This window comes from Lissotriton helveticus, chromosome 5_2, assembly GCF_964261635.1.
Source record: "Lissotriton helveticus chromosome 5_2, aLisHel1.1, whole genome shotgun sequence".
Classification (NCBI taxonomy): Eukaryota; Metazoa; Chordata; class Amphibia; order Caudata; family Salamandridae; genus Lissotriton; species Lissotriton helveticus.
In genome coordinates, this window is record NC_136066.1 from 3,387,291 (window position 1) to 3,405,009 (window position 17,719).

A 17,719-nucleotide genomic window follows, 5' to 3' on the forward strand; every position below is an offset into this window, starting at 1 on the left:
TGGCAGGGTAAGCTTCCACCCACTTTGAAAATAGGCAGACAATGACAAGGACATATCGTTTTCCCTCACAACGGGGCATGGTAATGAAATCTATTTGTATTCTCACAAAGGGACCCCCTGATCTACCAATTTTCATCAGTTCAACTTCTGTTCTCTTGCCAGCGTTGAACTGCTGACATGGCAAGCACCTCTGGCAAAGAGACTCTGCTACCTTCCTGAACTTCTTGTTGTACCAAGTCTGTTGAAATACCAGAACCATGGCATCCCTACCAATGTGTGATCCTTCATGTATCAGTCTGGCCATTGGGGCAAGTAGTTGTCTGGGTAACACAGGCATACCATTCGGGCCCACAATGACACCATCCTCACGTCTTGGTCTACAACCTTCTTCCTTCCACTTTTCTTTCTCCTCCCAGGGCGTCACATGCTGCCATTCTCTCACTTCATCCCATGTAGGCACTTCTTCAAACATCCTAAGTTGGCAGCTGCTTCCAGTCCCACCCCGCTTCGGATTTATTCGCATCTGTTCCATGGCGCATTGTTTTGCCACCCGATCAGCAAAATCGTTTCCCAAAGATACAGGGTCAAGGCCCTTCTTATGAGCAATACACTTGACCACTGCCAATTCCTTTGGTAACTGGATTGCCTCTAAAAGGTCCTGAACCACTTTTCCATTTCGAATGGGGGTACCTGATGAAGTCAGGAATTCTCTTTGTAGCCATAACTGGCCAAAGTCATGCACCACCCCATAACAGTACTGGCTGTCAGTATACACTGTTATTCTTTTGTCTTTTCCCAATTTGCAAGCTCTAATCAGAGCGATCAATTCAGCTACTTGTGCAGACTTTACTCCAAATAAATAGGATGCTTCTTCAATTTTCGTTAACGTGACCACAGCGTAGGCAGCACTTAGGCCCCCCAGTTCATGCCTCCGGCACGAACCATCCACAAACCATTCCTCATCATGCACAGGCAAAGGAGTTTCTTTAATGTCTGGGCGAGGTTTAGTACTGAACTCAGTCAGATCAATGCAGTCATGCTCATCATCTCCCTTACCTTCCATTACCATTGATTCAGGAAGTAGAGTGGGGGGGTTCAAAATATTGCATCTGGTGATGACAATGTTTGCAGCACCCATGAGAATCCTCTCATATTTAGTCAGCCGACTAGGGGTGAGATACTGAGTTTTTGTTCGGGTCAATAGAATCACAACTGCATGTGGAACATACACAGTTACAGGATGTCCCATGATAATGGACTCACTCTGTTCTAAACTGGTGCATGTTGCAGCTACTGCTTTCAGACATCCAGGTAATCCAGCAGCCACTGGATCCAATGTGGCAGAGAAATATGCCACAGGCCTTCTGGTCGTGCCATGTTCCTGAGTCAGGACTGACAATGCACAATTGTCACGAGTGTCACAGAATAGGCCAAACTCTTTGGAGTAGTCAGGCATCCCTAGAGCAGGGGCTGTACATAGACAATTACGCAACTTTGTGAAAGCTGTTAAGCTCTCGTCATTCCATTCCACGGGGTCCTTTGCTCCTTTCTTTGTCATTTGAATCAAAGGTTTTGCAAGGACTGCGAATCCCACAATCCATTGCCTGCAGTAACCTACAACTCCCAGGAACATTCTGATTTCTTTCTGAGTACGGGGTAACTGCATATTTTGAATTATTCTGACTCTCTCTGAGGTAACTTTTCTGATGCCTTTTTCTATCTGGTGTCCCAGATATTTCACTGATTTCGAACAGAACTGTAATTTTTCAGGGGCCACTTTATGTCCCTTTTCACTCAGGTGATTCAACAGGGCAATGGTGTCAACCACGCAGTCCCTATGACTTTTGGATGCCACCAATAGGTCGTCAATGTACTGGACCAAAACGGACTTTCCAGGTAAGACTAAAGTTTCAAGACATTTTTTCAAGATCTGATTAAAGATAGAGGGGCTTTCTGTGTACCCCTGGGGGACCCTATTCCAGACATACACGTGACTGTTGAAAGCAAATGAGAAAAGAAATTTGCTGTCTGGATGCAATGGAATCGAAAAGAATGCGTGACATAGGTCTATCACTGTGAACCACTCAGCATCCCAGGAGATCTGATATAGAATCACTGCTGGGTTCGGGACAATAGGGCAGCAAGGAACCACTATTTTGTTTACCTTTCTTAGGTCCTGAACTACTCTGTACTTGCCATTAGGCTTTTTGATGCCCATAATGGGTGAGTTGCATGGGCTACTCATTACTTCCTGTATGATGTTTGCTTCTAGCAGTTTCTGTATTTCAATGGCAACACCTGCTCTTACTTCTGCACTCATTCTGTAAGGCTTGGTATTGGGGTATACTGCATTTTCTCTCATGGCTATTTGTATGGGGTCTACGTTTTTCATTAATCCCACATCCTTTCCTGTAAAGTCCCATACTTCTGGCTTCACTGTCTGCTGGAGTTCTTCAGGTAAGTCCTGTATAGTTAGTCGTTTTATTTCTGAGTCCGGTCTAATTAACATTAGTTTGTAGATACCGTCTTCGTCTGGAGTTTGAATTTCGACGCCCTTTGGTGTGCAAAAGATGGTACAATTCATTTTGCACAGCAAATCACGTCCCAGTAAGTTTACCGGACTGGTATCACAGACAACAAATCTGTGCATTTGTTTAAAATTTCCAATTGAGATCTCCATGGACTCGGTAACAAGTGTACTAATCAGTTGATTAGATACTCCTACTACTTGGATTGCTTCTCCCGAGAGGGGTAGGTTTGGAACGTCCACTGTTCTCACAGTAGAACGGGTAGCACCAGTGTCCAACAGAAAGGTGACATCATTTCCATCAACCTTTCCTTCAATGTATGGTCCCGACTGGTCCACCGGCAAGGAAGCGCCAAGTACGCACTCCTCGTCCTCCCCTCTCAGGCCCCGTCAGTACTGGTCGTCACAGAAGAAAGTGTCGTTCAGTAGATACTGCGAAGTTGCTGCATTTCTATTTTCATTCCCTCCCCAGATTTCTACGTCATCACCTTGTGGTGATTTTCCCTTAAAAATAGGTTTTGGCGCTCTGGGCACTTGGATAGTTTTTACCTGCTGCTGGGTCTTTCTTTGTTTTTCATTCTGCGTCTGTGGAATTAAATCAGGTGTTTGGGCATTATCATCTTGTAAATAGGGACACTCGTCTCTCCAGTGTCCAATTTCCCCGCACTGATGGCAAGGAAATTTCTTCTTAGCTTCCTCTCTACTCATTTTCGGTCTAGGCTTTCCTCCACCCCCACCCCCAGTGCTTTGGTTCGGGGTAGTTTTGTTCATCTTGTTTAACTGCTTTTCCTGTTGTTCTGCGAGCTTTACTTGAGCCCACATAACCTTCTCCTTGAGAGCCTTTTTCTTTTCTGCCATCTCGTCCTCACAGTACTTTGCGTACCGTAGGACCTCATCTATCTTTTTAGTATGCCAACAGATTTTATTATCCTTTATCCATTGACAGATTTCGGGCCTTAAACCGTTTACAAACCTGTAAATGAAGTGTGTCATATCCTTCATCTCGATGTTATCTATACCGTTGTATGTTTTGAACACCTGCAACAGCCTTTCATAAAAGGAATGCACTGTCTCGTCTCTTTCTTGCGTGGTTCTATCTATCTTGGTCCAATCAGTTTCCTTTGCGGGCACTTTTAGTTTCAGATGCTGAATTACCTGATCATATTTTCTCATTACTTCCTTCGATGGTTCTCCTGTTTTTTCATCTCTCGCGTATTCCTCACTAGGCCAAGCTATGGCTATTTTACATTCGGTCCACAGATCTACAGGGACCACTATGTCGAAGAACCCATCCAGGTCCTTCCACAGGCATTTTTGCACCTTTACGAATCTTTCTACCTGCCTATACCAATCCACGTGTTTTTCTCGTAATTTCGGAAAATCATTAGTAAAGGATACAATATCCTGTCTGGCCCATGGAACGTGCACATATTTTCCACCTGGTACTTCACGCATAGGGCATAACTGTTCTGGTTTGTCAGCTTCCTTTAGAACAAATTCGGGAGTTGCCTGCCTAGACCTGGCCTCATCCTTTTTCTTGGTCCATCTGGCTTTCCATCTTTCCACATCTCCCCATTTTTGTAATACTGTCAATAGTTCTTTGACCTGTGCTTTCTTCCCTGAAACATTCAAGTTTTCCAAATCCTTGTCTGAGAAATCTGCCCTATATGGTTTCTGCAGAGATTTCGATTTTGAAATATCTATTCCCATGCTAGCAGCAGTGTCTGTCAGTTTTTCATGAAGTACTCGAGTATTTCGGGTGAGACTCTTGCAGATAAACAGCATTTCGTCTTCGGAGTAGGTATTTAATCTGTCTAATCCTACGTTTCCTGCCATCAATTCCTCTATTTCTATTCTCAGCTTGTAGAGATCTAAAGGTTTCGTTGGGGACGCTTGTTTTTCAAATTCTTGACTCCATCTTTCGATTTCTTCAGGAGTCACCAATGTGACACTCTTAGTACCCGAGGTCGATTCCATTTGAATTTCCCTCGCATTAAAAGGATTATGTCTTTTCGGCATCCTTTTTCCGGCATTTCTAACGGGCAGATCTAGCAGCGATACCTCCGACTCGCACTCACTTGTCTGGTCATCTACAATTAAGGGTTCTGGTCTGGTCGGTGCAATGACAGGAGTAATTACTGGAGTTCTTGGACTCCCTTGACGGTCCCCGTACAACGGAACTACCGGTCCGATAGTTACTGGGATCGTCAAGGCTTCAGGACTTGTATTTAGCTGTGACATTTTCTGTATTATCTCAGCTCTCTGCTTTGCTAGCGCTTCTCGCTCTTTCTCTTCTAATAGCCTGTCCAAAGATTTGTCATGTAACACCTGTGGGGTTAGAGTGGGAGCATAACTCGGGGCAGTGGGATGTGTCTCACTCGGTCCTCCACCATAATTAGGTCTTGGGAACAAACTTCCTGTGCCTAGAATCCTCGGCTCTTCCTCATCCTGTGGCTGTAATAACGGTATTCCTGAACCTAAGGATCTCACCTCACCTCCGTAGGGGGGACGAGAACAAAAATCTCCTTCACGTGAATATCCCGTCTCCCCACCAACGGGTCTCCTGGGGTAAATACTTCTGGTTTCTACGGGTCCTACATTCTCAGTATAAGGAGGAATTAGATAACCCCCTCCTACACTTGCGGACCTGACCTCTTCCCTTTGTAGAGGTCTCCAGGGAATATCCCCTGCACTCGAAGGTCGGTGTCCTTCATTATAAGGAGGCGGACTTCTCATGCACATGTCATCTAATAATTCGTCATCCGATTCTCCTAGGGGCCCCCAGTGTTTGGATTTCTCTGTCCTTTTCCCCTCCCCAGGAGGATCTTCTGTTGGCATCATGGGAAACAGTCCCTCAACAATCATACTCTGCCTCCACTGTTTCATCTTTTGGGCTCGGGCTTCTTGCTTCAGTTTTGGATAACATTTTGTCAATCCTTTATCCAATCGGGGCTTGTCCCTCTCAAAAGCCTCAATCTCCCATTCCTCTAGGGCTTCGTACTGCGTTAATCTAGGTCTGGTATGTAGGTCATTCATTCGGGTTCTTAGATTAAATAGAATCCTGCTGTTAAATGTTCCGTCTAACGGAAAAGCCAATACTCCGTCATCTTTTGTGTATTCCGCTCAATTTTCCAACCATACACATGTGTTGTACCCTTTATCGAACATCATAAAAGATGCGGGAGTATTTGGTGGTGGAATGAAAACACCTTCTCTAGTTTTAATCTGCTTGTCTTTTTTGAAGTAATTCTTTACTTTATTTACAAGGGACAACTTCCGCTTGTTTCCGTACATAATGTCGTGCTTTATGCCTTTAAACTGATCTCTCTGAAATCCCAAGTCTCTCGGATCGGGTCTAGTATGCGGTCTGTAAGAGTGCCACATACGATTCCTACGCTTAACTCTGTTTACAAAATTATTCCCAATTAGAATGCGTCTTGTAATTTCGTGCGACCAATGGGGTGCACGAGTTATATAATTTCGACCAATGGGTGCGCGGCCCTTTCGCAAGACAGTTCTCACGCTTCGGCGCTCACCCCTTCTTTATAATTCCAGCCCCGCTACCAGCCCGCTGCTTCTACCAATCCCAGCGCGGCACGGAGTGACGTCAGAGCGGCTTCGCGACTGACTCCCTCCTTCACAAGGTCACGGAAACTTTCTTACTTTCTAAAGTGCTTAGTGCTTGGTTATTTTACAACAATTACACATTCGCCACCGTGCTCAAGTGTCTAGATAGAAAGAAATTTTTTCACTGCAAGTAAACTACTTCCATTTACTTTTCACTTACTACGGATAGATCTTCTCTGCCTACCCTTCACTCTAGCATCGGAGAACCTGTTACTCCCCTAGACTCATCCACTTTACCGGGATATATTCGAGACTAAGGTTTCCCCAGCGAGCCCCTTTGCTTTCACCCAAGCTCCGATGAACCTGCTACTCTTCCGATGTGACCCTAAATAGGTTTATGCCACAATGGGAATTTTGCCAATGAACCTCGTTACTAACATTTTTTCAAACATGCATTCAGAAAAAAAAAACCCTAGTTAGTGCTTCCAGTTCTGCCTAACCTGCACCAACTTTCCTTAGAGCAGGTGACCTCAACACGAATGGATTCTATTCACCACTCGCTATTCAATTCCCCGGGGATTCCCAACAAAACACTTAACAATTACGGACGAAATAGGTTAATACATATATCAATACAACAATAAAAAACAGTTTAAAACATTTCATAATTTTTTCAAAGCAAACATTTCAAGTGATTGATCAGATCTCCTGAAGTGCCTACTTTTGTAGCAGCATCAGTATACTAGCAGCTTCCGACTTAGCTAGACTAACTAGTCCTGCCTCACCTTTAACTATTCCCTAACCATAACTCTGCTACCAGAAAATTACTGCTAGAGATCGCGGGTCACCCGACCAATAATTTCGCCACTTCCGGCTTCGGGCCCATATATTTCAAATCACCAGATACATTGATCGGATGACCTCACAATCTACTACCAATAATTGTGGGATTCCTTTCGATTATTTCTAGTGTACCCGACTTACCATCCACTGTTACGGGTACCTATGACCACAATGGATCAGGGAGCTAGCTGTAAAAGGAAAGGCAGCAAATAATATATACTTCAATAAATGACCTTTACTTTTCATAAAATAACCACGGACAACTAGAAGTTTTATAAAATGTATGTAAAGTTCAAATCAGTGTGAAAATCCAACTTACATTAAGCAGATAGTCAGTAAGCAAGATAACAAAACATTTGGATTCACAAGAAATGCGACTGGGAACCTGCTAAGCTAATAACCTAACCATACAAAAGTGAACATGGGTGATGAAGAATTAACTAGGGCAGGTATCATTTATACTATGGAATGGGAAAACGTAGAAATCTAAACAGTTCGGTTAACGTGGAAAAAGGACACGCTATAACTTCAGAAAATCTCTTCATTCAGTTTAGTGAGAAAATGTATAGAACACATCAAACAAATTATAAAGTATAAACAGGAAAATTATTTGTAAAAGGAAGGGTAACATAGGAACACGCTATGAAAATAAATGCATATGTTTCATGAGATGCAATGAGTTGCGGAGAGCATGGAAAAACTTATCATATGCAAAGATTATGTCTTTATTGAAGCAAAGACAGAAAAATAGAAAGGTGCAGTTTCAAGAGATTTTAAGCGATATTTACCCAGACTGGTGTGAAAAACCAAACCCTGGCCACAGGTCAGTTAAGGACAGGAAACCCTCAAGGAAGGATACCCCTCAATGGACAGCAGGAGCAGAATGGACACCCAGGACAGGACAGGAAACCCTCAGATTAGGATCAGGACAGGACCACCAGGACACGACCAGCACCCGCAGTTTGGAAGCAACGCCTGCGCTCCACCCTCTCTGCAGCTATCAGTCAGGACCCCGATTGGGTCAGCGAACTCCCAGCAAAGTGCTCCGCCAGCACTTTAAGGTTTAGTAAAACCTTAGTCTATGGTCAATTTCGGACAGAGTGCTCCGCAGCGCTCTGTATCAAGTCACCTATTGAGTGCGTTGGGTCAGTGATAGGTCAGCTATTCAGACAAGTCGGACAATTTCACTAGGTGAACCCAGGGTAGATATACTGTTTTGGGACAGGGTACCACCCCCCAATGTTGCAAAGTGTCAGAATCCCCAAATTTTGATTGGTCCTAAGGTAGGATTTGGTTAACACACCAATCAGAACAGAGTATTACAAGCCCTACTTAGCATCCTAGGGTGCCGCCTAGCAAGATTGGGGTTCCCACGAGAAGTCGCAGAGAATACAATGGAAAGAATACAATTTGATACAATAGAATACAATCATGATGCCTTGGCTGGGTGAAGGTGCACGTTCCCATGCTGGCTCTGGCATCAACCTTCATTGGCTTGGTTTCAATGTCACCGCACCACGGCTGATTCTGCGCAGAAATACCCTCCAAGATGGACTCCCCAGCCCCGTCACCCCTCAGTGTCGAGGATACATGAAAAGTAAGCGAAAACAAATTAATACATAGAAATAAATGAATGTATTACATGTTATAAGTTCGTACTTTAGTTTCATCATTATAAAAATATACTATGCATTAGTGAATAAGTGCAACGAATAACATCACAGGAGCAGCAGCACAAAGCTTCAGCACGTTACTGCTATTACGCATGCGCACCTTTTCCCTCTCGATTTCTGACTGCGTCATGTCAGCTCACTATGCCTCACGCATGCGCAGAAACGAAAAGCCAAGCAGCGGCCATTTTAGGGACGAGGATTAATCGTATTAGTAGGACACATAGGCAAGCTTCGCTACCTTTCACGCATCTCCAAAATAAAGATATTAATAATAACGTACGTTTGTTATGAGGTTATGACAAAATCGAGGTTCATGAATCGAGCAAGTCGCGATGCGAAATCTTGCTCTATCACCTGCACTAACTTTCCTCGAGCCACTGACCTCAACACGGCGTGGATTCTCTTTCCACCCGCTATTCAATTCCCCAGGGATTCCAGACAAACATTTAACGCTTACTAACCAGTGGGTTAATACATATATCAGTATATCAATAAGAAAAACAGTTTAAAAGATTTCATAATTTTTCAAAGCAAAGCATTTCACGTGAGTGATCAGTTCACACAAATGTTTACCTTTTTAGCAGCAATAAAATTCCTAGCAGCAACCAACCTATCTAGCTAACTAGTCGTACCTAACTTTAACTAGTCCCTAACCATAGCTCTGCTACCAGAAAATTACTGATAGAGATCGCAGGTCACCCGGCCAATAATTTCACCATACACGTACCAGGCCCATACACTAATTTCAATTTATCGCATATATTAATCGGGTGACCATACTCTCTACTACCAGCAACCCTGATTCCTTCCTGTTTATTTCTAGTGTACCCGACTTACCAATCCACCGTTACGGCTACCTATGACCACAACGGATCAGGGAGCTAGCTGTAAAAGAAAGGCAGGCAAAATACAATACCAACATATACTCTTTTATACCTTCATTAAATGACCACAGACTACTGGGAAGTTTTAAAGGTTTTATCTAAATTTCAGATTCGGAAAGCATGACATTTATTACAAGCAAACAGTCAATTACCAAGATGATAAAGAGCACATAACTATATATAAAATAAATCAGGGCAACCATTTATGAGTCTAATGGAAGGTAAGAACAGGGAACATACTAAGCAGCAGTTTCAGACTTTAAACTTAGTCTTGGGAAAACTAAAAACGGGAATGAATAAAGAGCATACTAGAATGTCACAATGAAATAATTTCCCCATAAAGAGGAACTATAGGTAAAATGCAGATAGACAATGCTAATGAACTGATGCAATTATTTGCTTTAACTAAAAGGATGGAAAAACACAAAGAACATCTATATTTCATAAACTTAGAAGAGATTTACTAAGGATGGGTAAGAAAAATGGAACATGCTAGAATAACGACAATTTAATGTATGATTTGTTCATTCAGAGATGCGAAAAGCATGGAAATCAATATATGCGCAAAAAGTGTGTCTTTATTAAAGCAAAGACAGAAAAATAGAAAGGTGCAGTATAGACTTTTAGCACTATATATATATTTACCTAGAATGGTGTGAAGACCAACCCTGGCCACGGATCAGTCAAGGACAGGAAATGCCCCAAGGAAGGACAGTCATCAATGGGACAGCAGGTGCAGAATGGACACCCCAGGACAGGACAGGAAACCCAGATTAGGATCAGGACAGGACCACCAAGGCACGACCAGCACCCGCAGTTTGGAAGCAACGCCTGCGCTCCACCCTCTCTGCAGCTATCAGTCAGAACCCCGATTGGGTTAGCGAAAATCCCAGCAAAGTGCTTCGCCAGCACTTAAGGTTCAGTAAAACCTCCAGAGTCTATGGTATATTTCGGACAGAGTGCTCCGCAGCGCTCTGTATTCAGTCACCTATTGAGTGCGTTGGGTCAGTGACAGGTCAGCTATTCAGACAAGTCGGACAATTTCTCTAGCTAAACCTAGGCTAGTTATACTGTTTTTGGGTCAGTGTACCACCCCCCAAATGTTGCAAGTGTCAGAATCCCCAATTTCGATTGGTCCTCACGTAGGATAGGTTAACACAACAATCAGAACAAACTTCTACAAGCCCAGTTTTACATCTACTGGGACCGCCTAGCAGATTTGGGGTTCCCATGACCTATTCTACAGAATACAATAGAAAGATATACATTTGTTGCTAATGAAATACATTTCAGTTTCGCCGGCTGGGTGAAGGTGCATCTTCCCAGGCACGTCTTGGCAGGTACCTTCAGTTGGCACTCTGTCAATGCCACTGGCAGAATATTGTCATGCGCAGAACAGCGCTTCAATATGGATTCTGGAGCAGCCCATCAGACCCTCAATACCGCGGTACATGAAAAGTAAGCGAAAACAAATTAAAACATAGAAATAAATGAATTCACTGTATACTATGAGTAGCTACTTTATACTCCTTAAATGGAAAAATATACTATGGCATTATAATTAGTGCAACAGACAAGAACACGAAAGCATCTGCGCAAGCTTCACCACGTTAGGACACAGACAACTTTTTTTAGACGCAAGTGCGCAGGCGCAAGAATTCCCACCAAAACTGCAACTACGTCACGTGAGTGTGACTAACGCATGCGCAGAAGAAACCCATCAAGCAGCGGCCATTTTAGGAACAAGAGTTAGAGAGTTAGTAAAACACATAGGCAAGCGTCACTACGACACTCAAATATAAAGATAAAGGAAAATTAGTAAGATGCACAGGTTGAGTTACATTATTACATGTTATTCGAGGTTCATGAATTCAAGCAAGTCGCGTAATATGCAAAATCTTGCTTCATCAGTTCTGTGTGGGGTACTATCTTGTTTTTGTCTCCGCTTTTTACTTTTGTTTCACAGTGTCTCTCAAAAGCACATTCTCTTGTTTTTAGATGAGTCTTTACTTGTAATTTTTTCTCTTTCAGGTTTCTTGTTTGCAGAGCCTGCAGTTCCCAGAAGCAGTCGAGCAGAGCCTACAGATCACTGGCGTGTCTTGGAATTCTACAGGGTCTGTTGTCGCTTGCTCCTATGGCAGGTGAGAATCTGGGCTGCTTGAGCTTCTGCTTGTGGGGATCTCAGTGAAGCAGAGGAATGAATGACAAAAAAATGGCACTTTTGGAACAGCAATCGATGATGGGAGGCGTTGAGATGCTGATGTGGGAATCCAGCAGGACTGAATTTTATAACCATCAAGCCGATAAGTTTCCAACATTTGAAAAAGAAATTCATCGGTGCTGGCCGCCTGTGGTTCTTATATGTAATTCTTATGTTTGTGTGACCTAAACAGGAGGTGATGATTGTTATTTTGCTGCAGAGATCAGTAGCCAGGCTGCTGTTAAAAGAACCCATCTGTCTGATTAGTAGTTCCGTCCAATGCACGCTACGTGGGTGTTTGGGGACTCAAGCCGCTGGTCACCACACCGACCCACACAGCTGGACACACGCTCAACCTTCTCTTTTCCATCTTCTGCGTGGGAGGCAGCGAGTATGCTTGTGTGCAGTGGGTTTTCTAAAGGAGAAGTGGATGCAGTGGTGGTCCATCCAGGGCAGGTCCGAGGTGTGGCTGAAGAAGACGCAGTTTCCTCCTGCGAAGACTGAGTTGAACGTGTGTCCTGCTGTGTGAGTGGAGGTGGAGAAGAGTTGCTTTAGTCCTATTTTGGTGAGGGTCTCTAGGAGGGTGGTGGTGTTAGGGTCTTCGTGGGTGTCCAGGTGGAAGTTCAGTTCTCAGAGTAGTATGTAGTCTGTGGCCGGTGAGGGTGTGAAGAGGTCGGCAATGATGTTGGTTAAAGGAGCGCGAGGGCCATGCGGTCTGTAGACGAGTGTTCCGCGGAGAGTCGTTTTGGGGTTGGTCTAGATCGGTAAGTGGAGATGTTCCGTGGGGGGGGGGGGTGATGCGTCATCCGGGTCAGGGGTTGTCATGCGGAGGAAGCTTTTGTGGACAGTGAGGATGCCTCTCCCTGGGCAGGTGTGGGGGTCTTTCCTCAGGATCTTGTATCTGTCTGGATTGGCTGTTGCGATGTCCGGTGCGGAGTTGGCGTTGGTCCAGGTCTCTGTGAGGAAGGCGACGTCTGGCGTGTTAGTGTTGAGGAGGTCCCAGATTTCTATGGCGTGTCTGTGCAGGGAGCGCACGTTGAGGAGGATGCAGTTCAGTGGTTTGTGTGCGCTGGCATCCGGTGGGCTGGGGGGCTACTGCTGGGGTCCAGAGGTGGGTGAAGGTGCAGCGGTAGTAATTAGTGTCTGCAGGAGATCGGGTCTTGGCTGCTGCTCGGCGTCGAGAGCTGGCAGTTTTTGCTGCCTCTGGGGTTGAGGGCGTGGAGGGTGCTGTGGTTGTAGTGGCAGCAGGTTGGGGGACCAGGGTCCCTGCGCTGGTCACGGACGGGCGCAGACTGGTTTGCCTTCGGCACACCAGTGCCGCAGCCGCCACCTTTAAGTAGGAGTCGGGGGAGGGCAGTCATCTGGGAGGCAGGAGTGACACACTGGGGGTGGAGGGGCCATGGGCAGTGCGGGAGAGAAGGGCGAAAAAAGGATCAGAATAGAGACAGCAAAAACAGAAGGAGCAAGAACAGAGAGAACAGAGCCAGAAAGAGCAAAAAAAGGTAGATGGGCACAGAGGACCCAGAGCAGAGCGGGACAGCAGAAGAGCAGAGTGCTCTTCCACTAGACCACCAGGGATGAGGCGTGGGCAGGTGCCTGCGGGTAGAGGAGGGCCTTGAACACCTACCTGGCACTCAAGCTCTAGACCAGGGCAGTCCCTCAACGGTGGAGCTACACGGGGGAAGAGCAGTGACACTGGCCAGGAAGATCTGCTTTGTTCCATCTGATAGATCTGTGGTAGATCATGTGTTCTTTGAGTAACCGCTCTTACTTGGCTGCCTCTCTTTTACGCAGGTTGGATGATGGGGACTGGAGCACTGAAAAATCCTTTGTTTGTACCTGGAATTTGGACCGCAGGGGGTTAAATCCGAAACACCCTGATGTGGTTCTGGATGTTCCTAGCTCTGTCCTGTGTTTGACTTTTCACCCTATGCAGCCGTCGCTGATAGCAGGTGTGTATGTCTTTCTCTGCTGGTACTTTGGTTGTGTGTGTGTGTGTGGTGTGTCGTGTGTGGTGTGTGTGTGTCGCGTGTGTGTGCGCCGCGCGCGCGCGGCCCAGTGTTAGTTGCATGTATGTGTGCCCCTCTCCTAGCGATGCGGTGCTGTGCCCAAAACTAATTGTATGTTTATGTGATGTGTGCCCGTCTCCCAGTAATGCAGTGCAGTGCCCAGTACTCGTTGTGTGTAAATGTGCCCCTCTGCCGGTGATGCAGTGCTCAGTACTGGTTGTGTGTCTCTCTCTCTCTCTCTCTCCTGGTGATGCAGTGCCATGCCCAGTACTGGTTGTGTGTATATGTGGCCCTTTCCCAGTGAGACTGTGCAGTGGCCATTACTGACAACAGAGGTGTAGTTGTGCCCGCCGCCCCTGTGCAGAGCTCATTGCTATAAACTGGTTATCCCAATAGTTGCTTGTATTGTTACTGAAGAGATGATCACTTCTCGGTCCTCCGTGACTGTGACTCCATTAGGGGAATACGTGACTCCCTGTTCGCGGACCACGTGAAGTTTATGTGCATTCTTAGCCCCATGTTGGAAGGCCCGTCTCCTGGCTGGTCTTCTTATTGTTCTATTTGTCCCTGCCTGAGTGCACACCTTGTCACCCATGCACCCAAGCTGTAGATTCTACATCAACATGTGGTTTCTGATTCATCTGAACAAATCTTTTATGGTGTTCGGGTGCTGCTTCCAAAGTCTATTGCTGGCAGGCTGTTGGCACCCCACCCCAACGTCTGCTGCAGTGTGCGAATGGAACCCAGTCTGTGGCCTTCTGCCCTCCGTGCACACGCAAAGACTTGAGCTAGCACACTTATATGGTTTGTGTCAATGGCTACCAATTGAGTTCCCCCGCTCTGTGAAACATATCTGCCCATGGCCCCTTTACCCTCAGTGCCCCTTAGTGGCAGCTACAATATGGCCTCTGTGATGCAGTTCTCATCATGCTCATGGTACCGAGTTTCGAAATGGTGACTGGATATAGTGCACATTGTTGCAAACAAGCTTTTGGGGTTCTGGATATGTTTGTGGGAGTTGTAATTGCTTGCAGAGTCATACGTTTGTCCCTAGAATAACGTTTCTTCAAAATAAGTACAAAGTAAACTTGCTGTGCCTAAATGAAAGGCCCTAAGTCTTAGTCAATCTGTGTACATTGGTTCCCTCCTCGTATTAGGGAAGTCTGATAACTGAGCCCCTTGTCAGCAAGGCAACACATCACATGCTACAGTTGCTGTTGCATCTACAAAGATCATCACTGTCACATGGGCTGTCTAGGTGTGTCTTTAGGAGCCCCAGATGCCAGCTGACACTCAGGCGTTCTTGTAAGAAGGTGTGTCTTCCAGCAAACAGTGCATTGGTTACAGTGCATGGGCTATTTTCAGAAGAAATCTAGGCCAGCCATCCAGCGGAGCCCTTCGGTTGGTTCCTGGACATGGGCTTGGGCTGTGCTCAACCCTTCTCCTAGTTGTGTTCACAGAAGGCCAGTCTGGCCTGGAGGCCCGCTCCTTCCTCTAGCTTTGCACTACTTCTGTGTTCTGCTGTGCTCCGCATCGCCGCCTCATGTTTGTATTCATAACACATTTGATTATTAGTTGTGAAGTGTGTGAATGCTGCACATGAATTAGTCCACAATTGTCTCGTTGCTGGAAACGAAGTACCCCACTGTAACACTTACCTGTCCCTGAGTAGTGAAACAGGGCAGTCCAAGGCCTCCTGAGGGCGGTGGTGTGGGCTAGTGACCCCAGCTCACTGGCAGCAACAACAGCTCAATAATTCATTGTCCACTCTGTGCTTTTTCATATGAAAATGAAAAGTAGTTTTATCACGCACTACTAAATACTATGCATTAAATTACAAACCTGTGCATCAGGTAAATGGAAATACCTTGGGTTACCCTCTCATATCACGGTATGCCCCTAGTGGGTCCTGAACGCTACGGCCACAGAACCACCACCTACACTAGATAGAACATCACAATATAAGGGGGTGTTACTGTCAATAAGGAGGGCCTACTGAATGTTCAGGGTGTCACTGCATCATTGAAAATAGAGAACATGTTACACTTCATAAATAAAACTCCAATGAAATGAAAGGGTCCAGTACAATAAGCAATGCATATCAAAACCCCCCTTTGAAGTCAATGGGGTCGTATCAACTTTTAATAGCCTTCATTATAATGGCAAACCTTCCATTGTTAGCCATCAACAGTTGTCAATAAGGCATTGTATTCTATAATGTTTCACTTCCACCCACCTGGCTGCTAATGCAATCTTTGAACCCACCACTAGGGGTTTTTCTCCCTTCCAAAGTAACCTTTTGGGCCAATGAGCTCTTGGGCTGCTCCCCGCCCTCCTCTGGTGATGACCCGTGGACTGCCTTAGCCAGGGTCAGCCTCACAGGTCAACCTTGTTGTTTACCTACTGGATTACAAAGGGCTGAACCCTGCACCTCCCCATGATCAATCAGTACCATGAATGGGTATCGCCCATGCTACCTGGGCTCCGAATCGAATGTAGGTTCTCCCTCTGCCTGACGCCCTGCAACTCCGCGACATCCCTGACTATGCCCCAAAGTAGGAATCCCCCGAATTAACGCTTGAACCACTCCTGCAGCCTATCAGAGTTCGCCCTCCTGGCCTCACCGATCCCCTTCTCTCACCAGTATGGCAGGCTCTTGCCTGAATGCAACAGGGGGCAACTCCTACATCATCGTATACCCTCCTAACCTCTCCAGTAACCTCTGCTCCTCCAAACATACCCTCCTGAGCAGACACCCTGGGACTCTGATCTCGATCTGTACTTTAACGCCGACAAGGACACAATTATCAATGACCTTATTTTCTACTCAAGAAAAACAGCACTATAACGCGCAGCCATATCTAACTTACTTGACGTACATGAATGCAGGAACGTTCCGTACAGCGCCAAACTCACGATCGTGCCCTCCCATAATCTAAGAGCTGACCGTACCAATACCCCATACAAAAACGACACCGTTATGATCCAAGCGCCAAACAAAGATCTCTACAAATGTGCTGACTTTTATACCTGCCTTAAAAAACATGTGCATAACTCCTATCCATCTATGCTCCCCCAACGCCTGCTGTCGCCATCTGACTCTTCTCATAGCTCCGGTCAATGCAGCACTAAGGACAAGGCGAAGGGCTTCCCATTAATGTCCAACAAAGCTACAGCCACTCCCCCTCTCATAAGGTTCAGACTGACCCGACTCTACCCAGGGTGTTCCCCACGCAAGATGACACTCTGGGCAGCATCTCCCCTATATCTACTAGGGAACCTCCCTCCACTCCCTCCACCATCTCTCAATAAGACGCCGCCGTCGCCCTCTTCCAACCCTCACTCCTCTCCATCACTCATAGTGACTAACACACTAGTCACTCACTGCCCAGCGGACACCCACCCCAATAGTCCTATGTCCACCCTGCTGGGCGTGCCTAGCCCTTTGCATACCCCTCCTCTCAGGAACCTAGACACAGGGTGGTTGAGCTCCACTACCAGGCTACCCAACCATGCCAGCAGAACCAGTCCTGACTCACTGGTCACCTTCCTGCAAGTTCAACCTTCACTTATGGACCTTGAAACTCTGAACCTCAGAGCAACCAATGTAGCTCAGAGCATCCATAACCCCGTTCTTGAACTGAAAAGCATCCTTAACCTTACGGAACTATCGATCTAGAATATCTAGCTCTCCCAGAACTCAGTTCTTCCCCCCACTCACCCAGCCCTTCCTTCAACCCTTGCCGCTAACCTTAAGACACCTTCGCCCTCGCAAGAATCCCAACTACCTATCGGAGGATGAAATTCAAGCCCTCCCCTTAGCCTATAAGTCCTCTCCTGAAGCCCCCAGTCCTCCAGACAAGAAAGATAAATACCTAATTCCCACGATTGCAATCAACTCTAATAGACCATCAACTCTCCGTAACAGAGGAGTAAACAGCAACAACTTAGAGCAAGTACCTTATCCTCCTTAACTCACAAGACCTGTACCGACCCTCATCTCTCCGGCCTCCAAA

General features: G+C 45.9%; 1 protein-coding gene across 1 annotated transcript in view; it reads left to right on the forward strand.

Annotated features, from left to right (window-relative positions):
• Window positions 1-17,719, forward strand: part of DYNC2I2 (dynein 2 intermediate chain 2) — a 94,426-nt gene that overhangs the window by 56,557 nt on the left and 20,150 nt on the right. Inside the window, exons 4-5 of the mRNA XM_078646601.1 lie at window positions 11,526-11,635; window positions 13,489-13,646. Of these exons, the coding sequence (XP_078502727.1) occupies window positions 11,526-11,635; window positions 13,489-13,646 (268 nt within the window). The remainder of the gene's footprint in view (window positions 1-11,525; window positions 11,636-13,488; window positions 13,647-17,719) is intronic.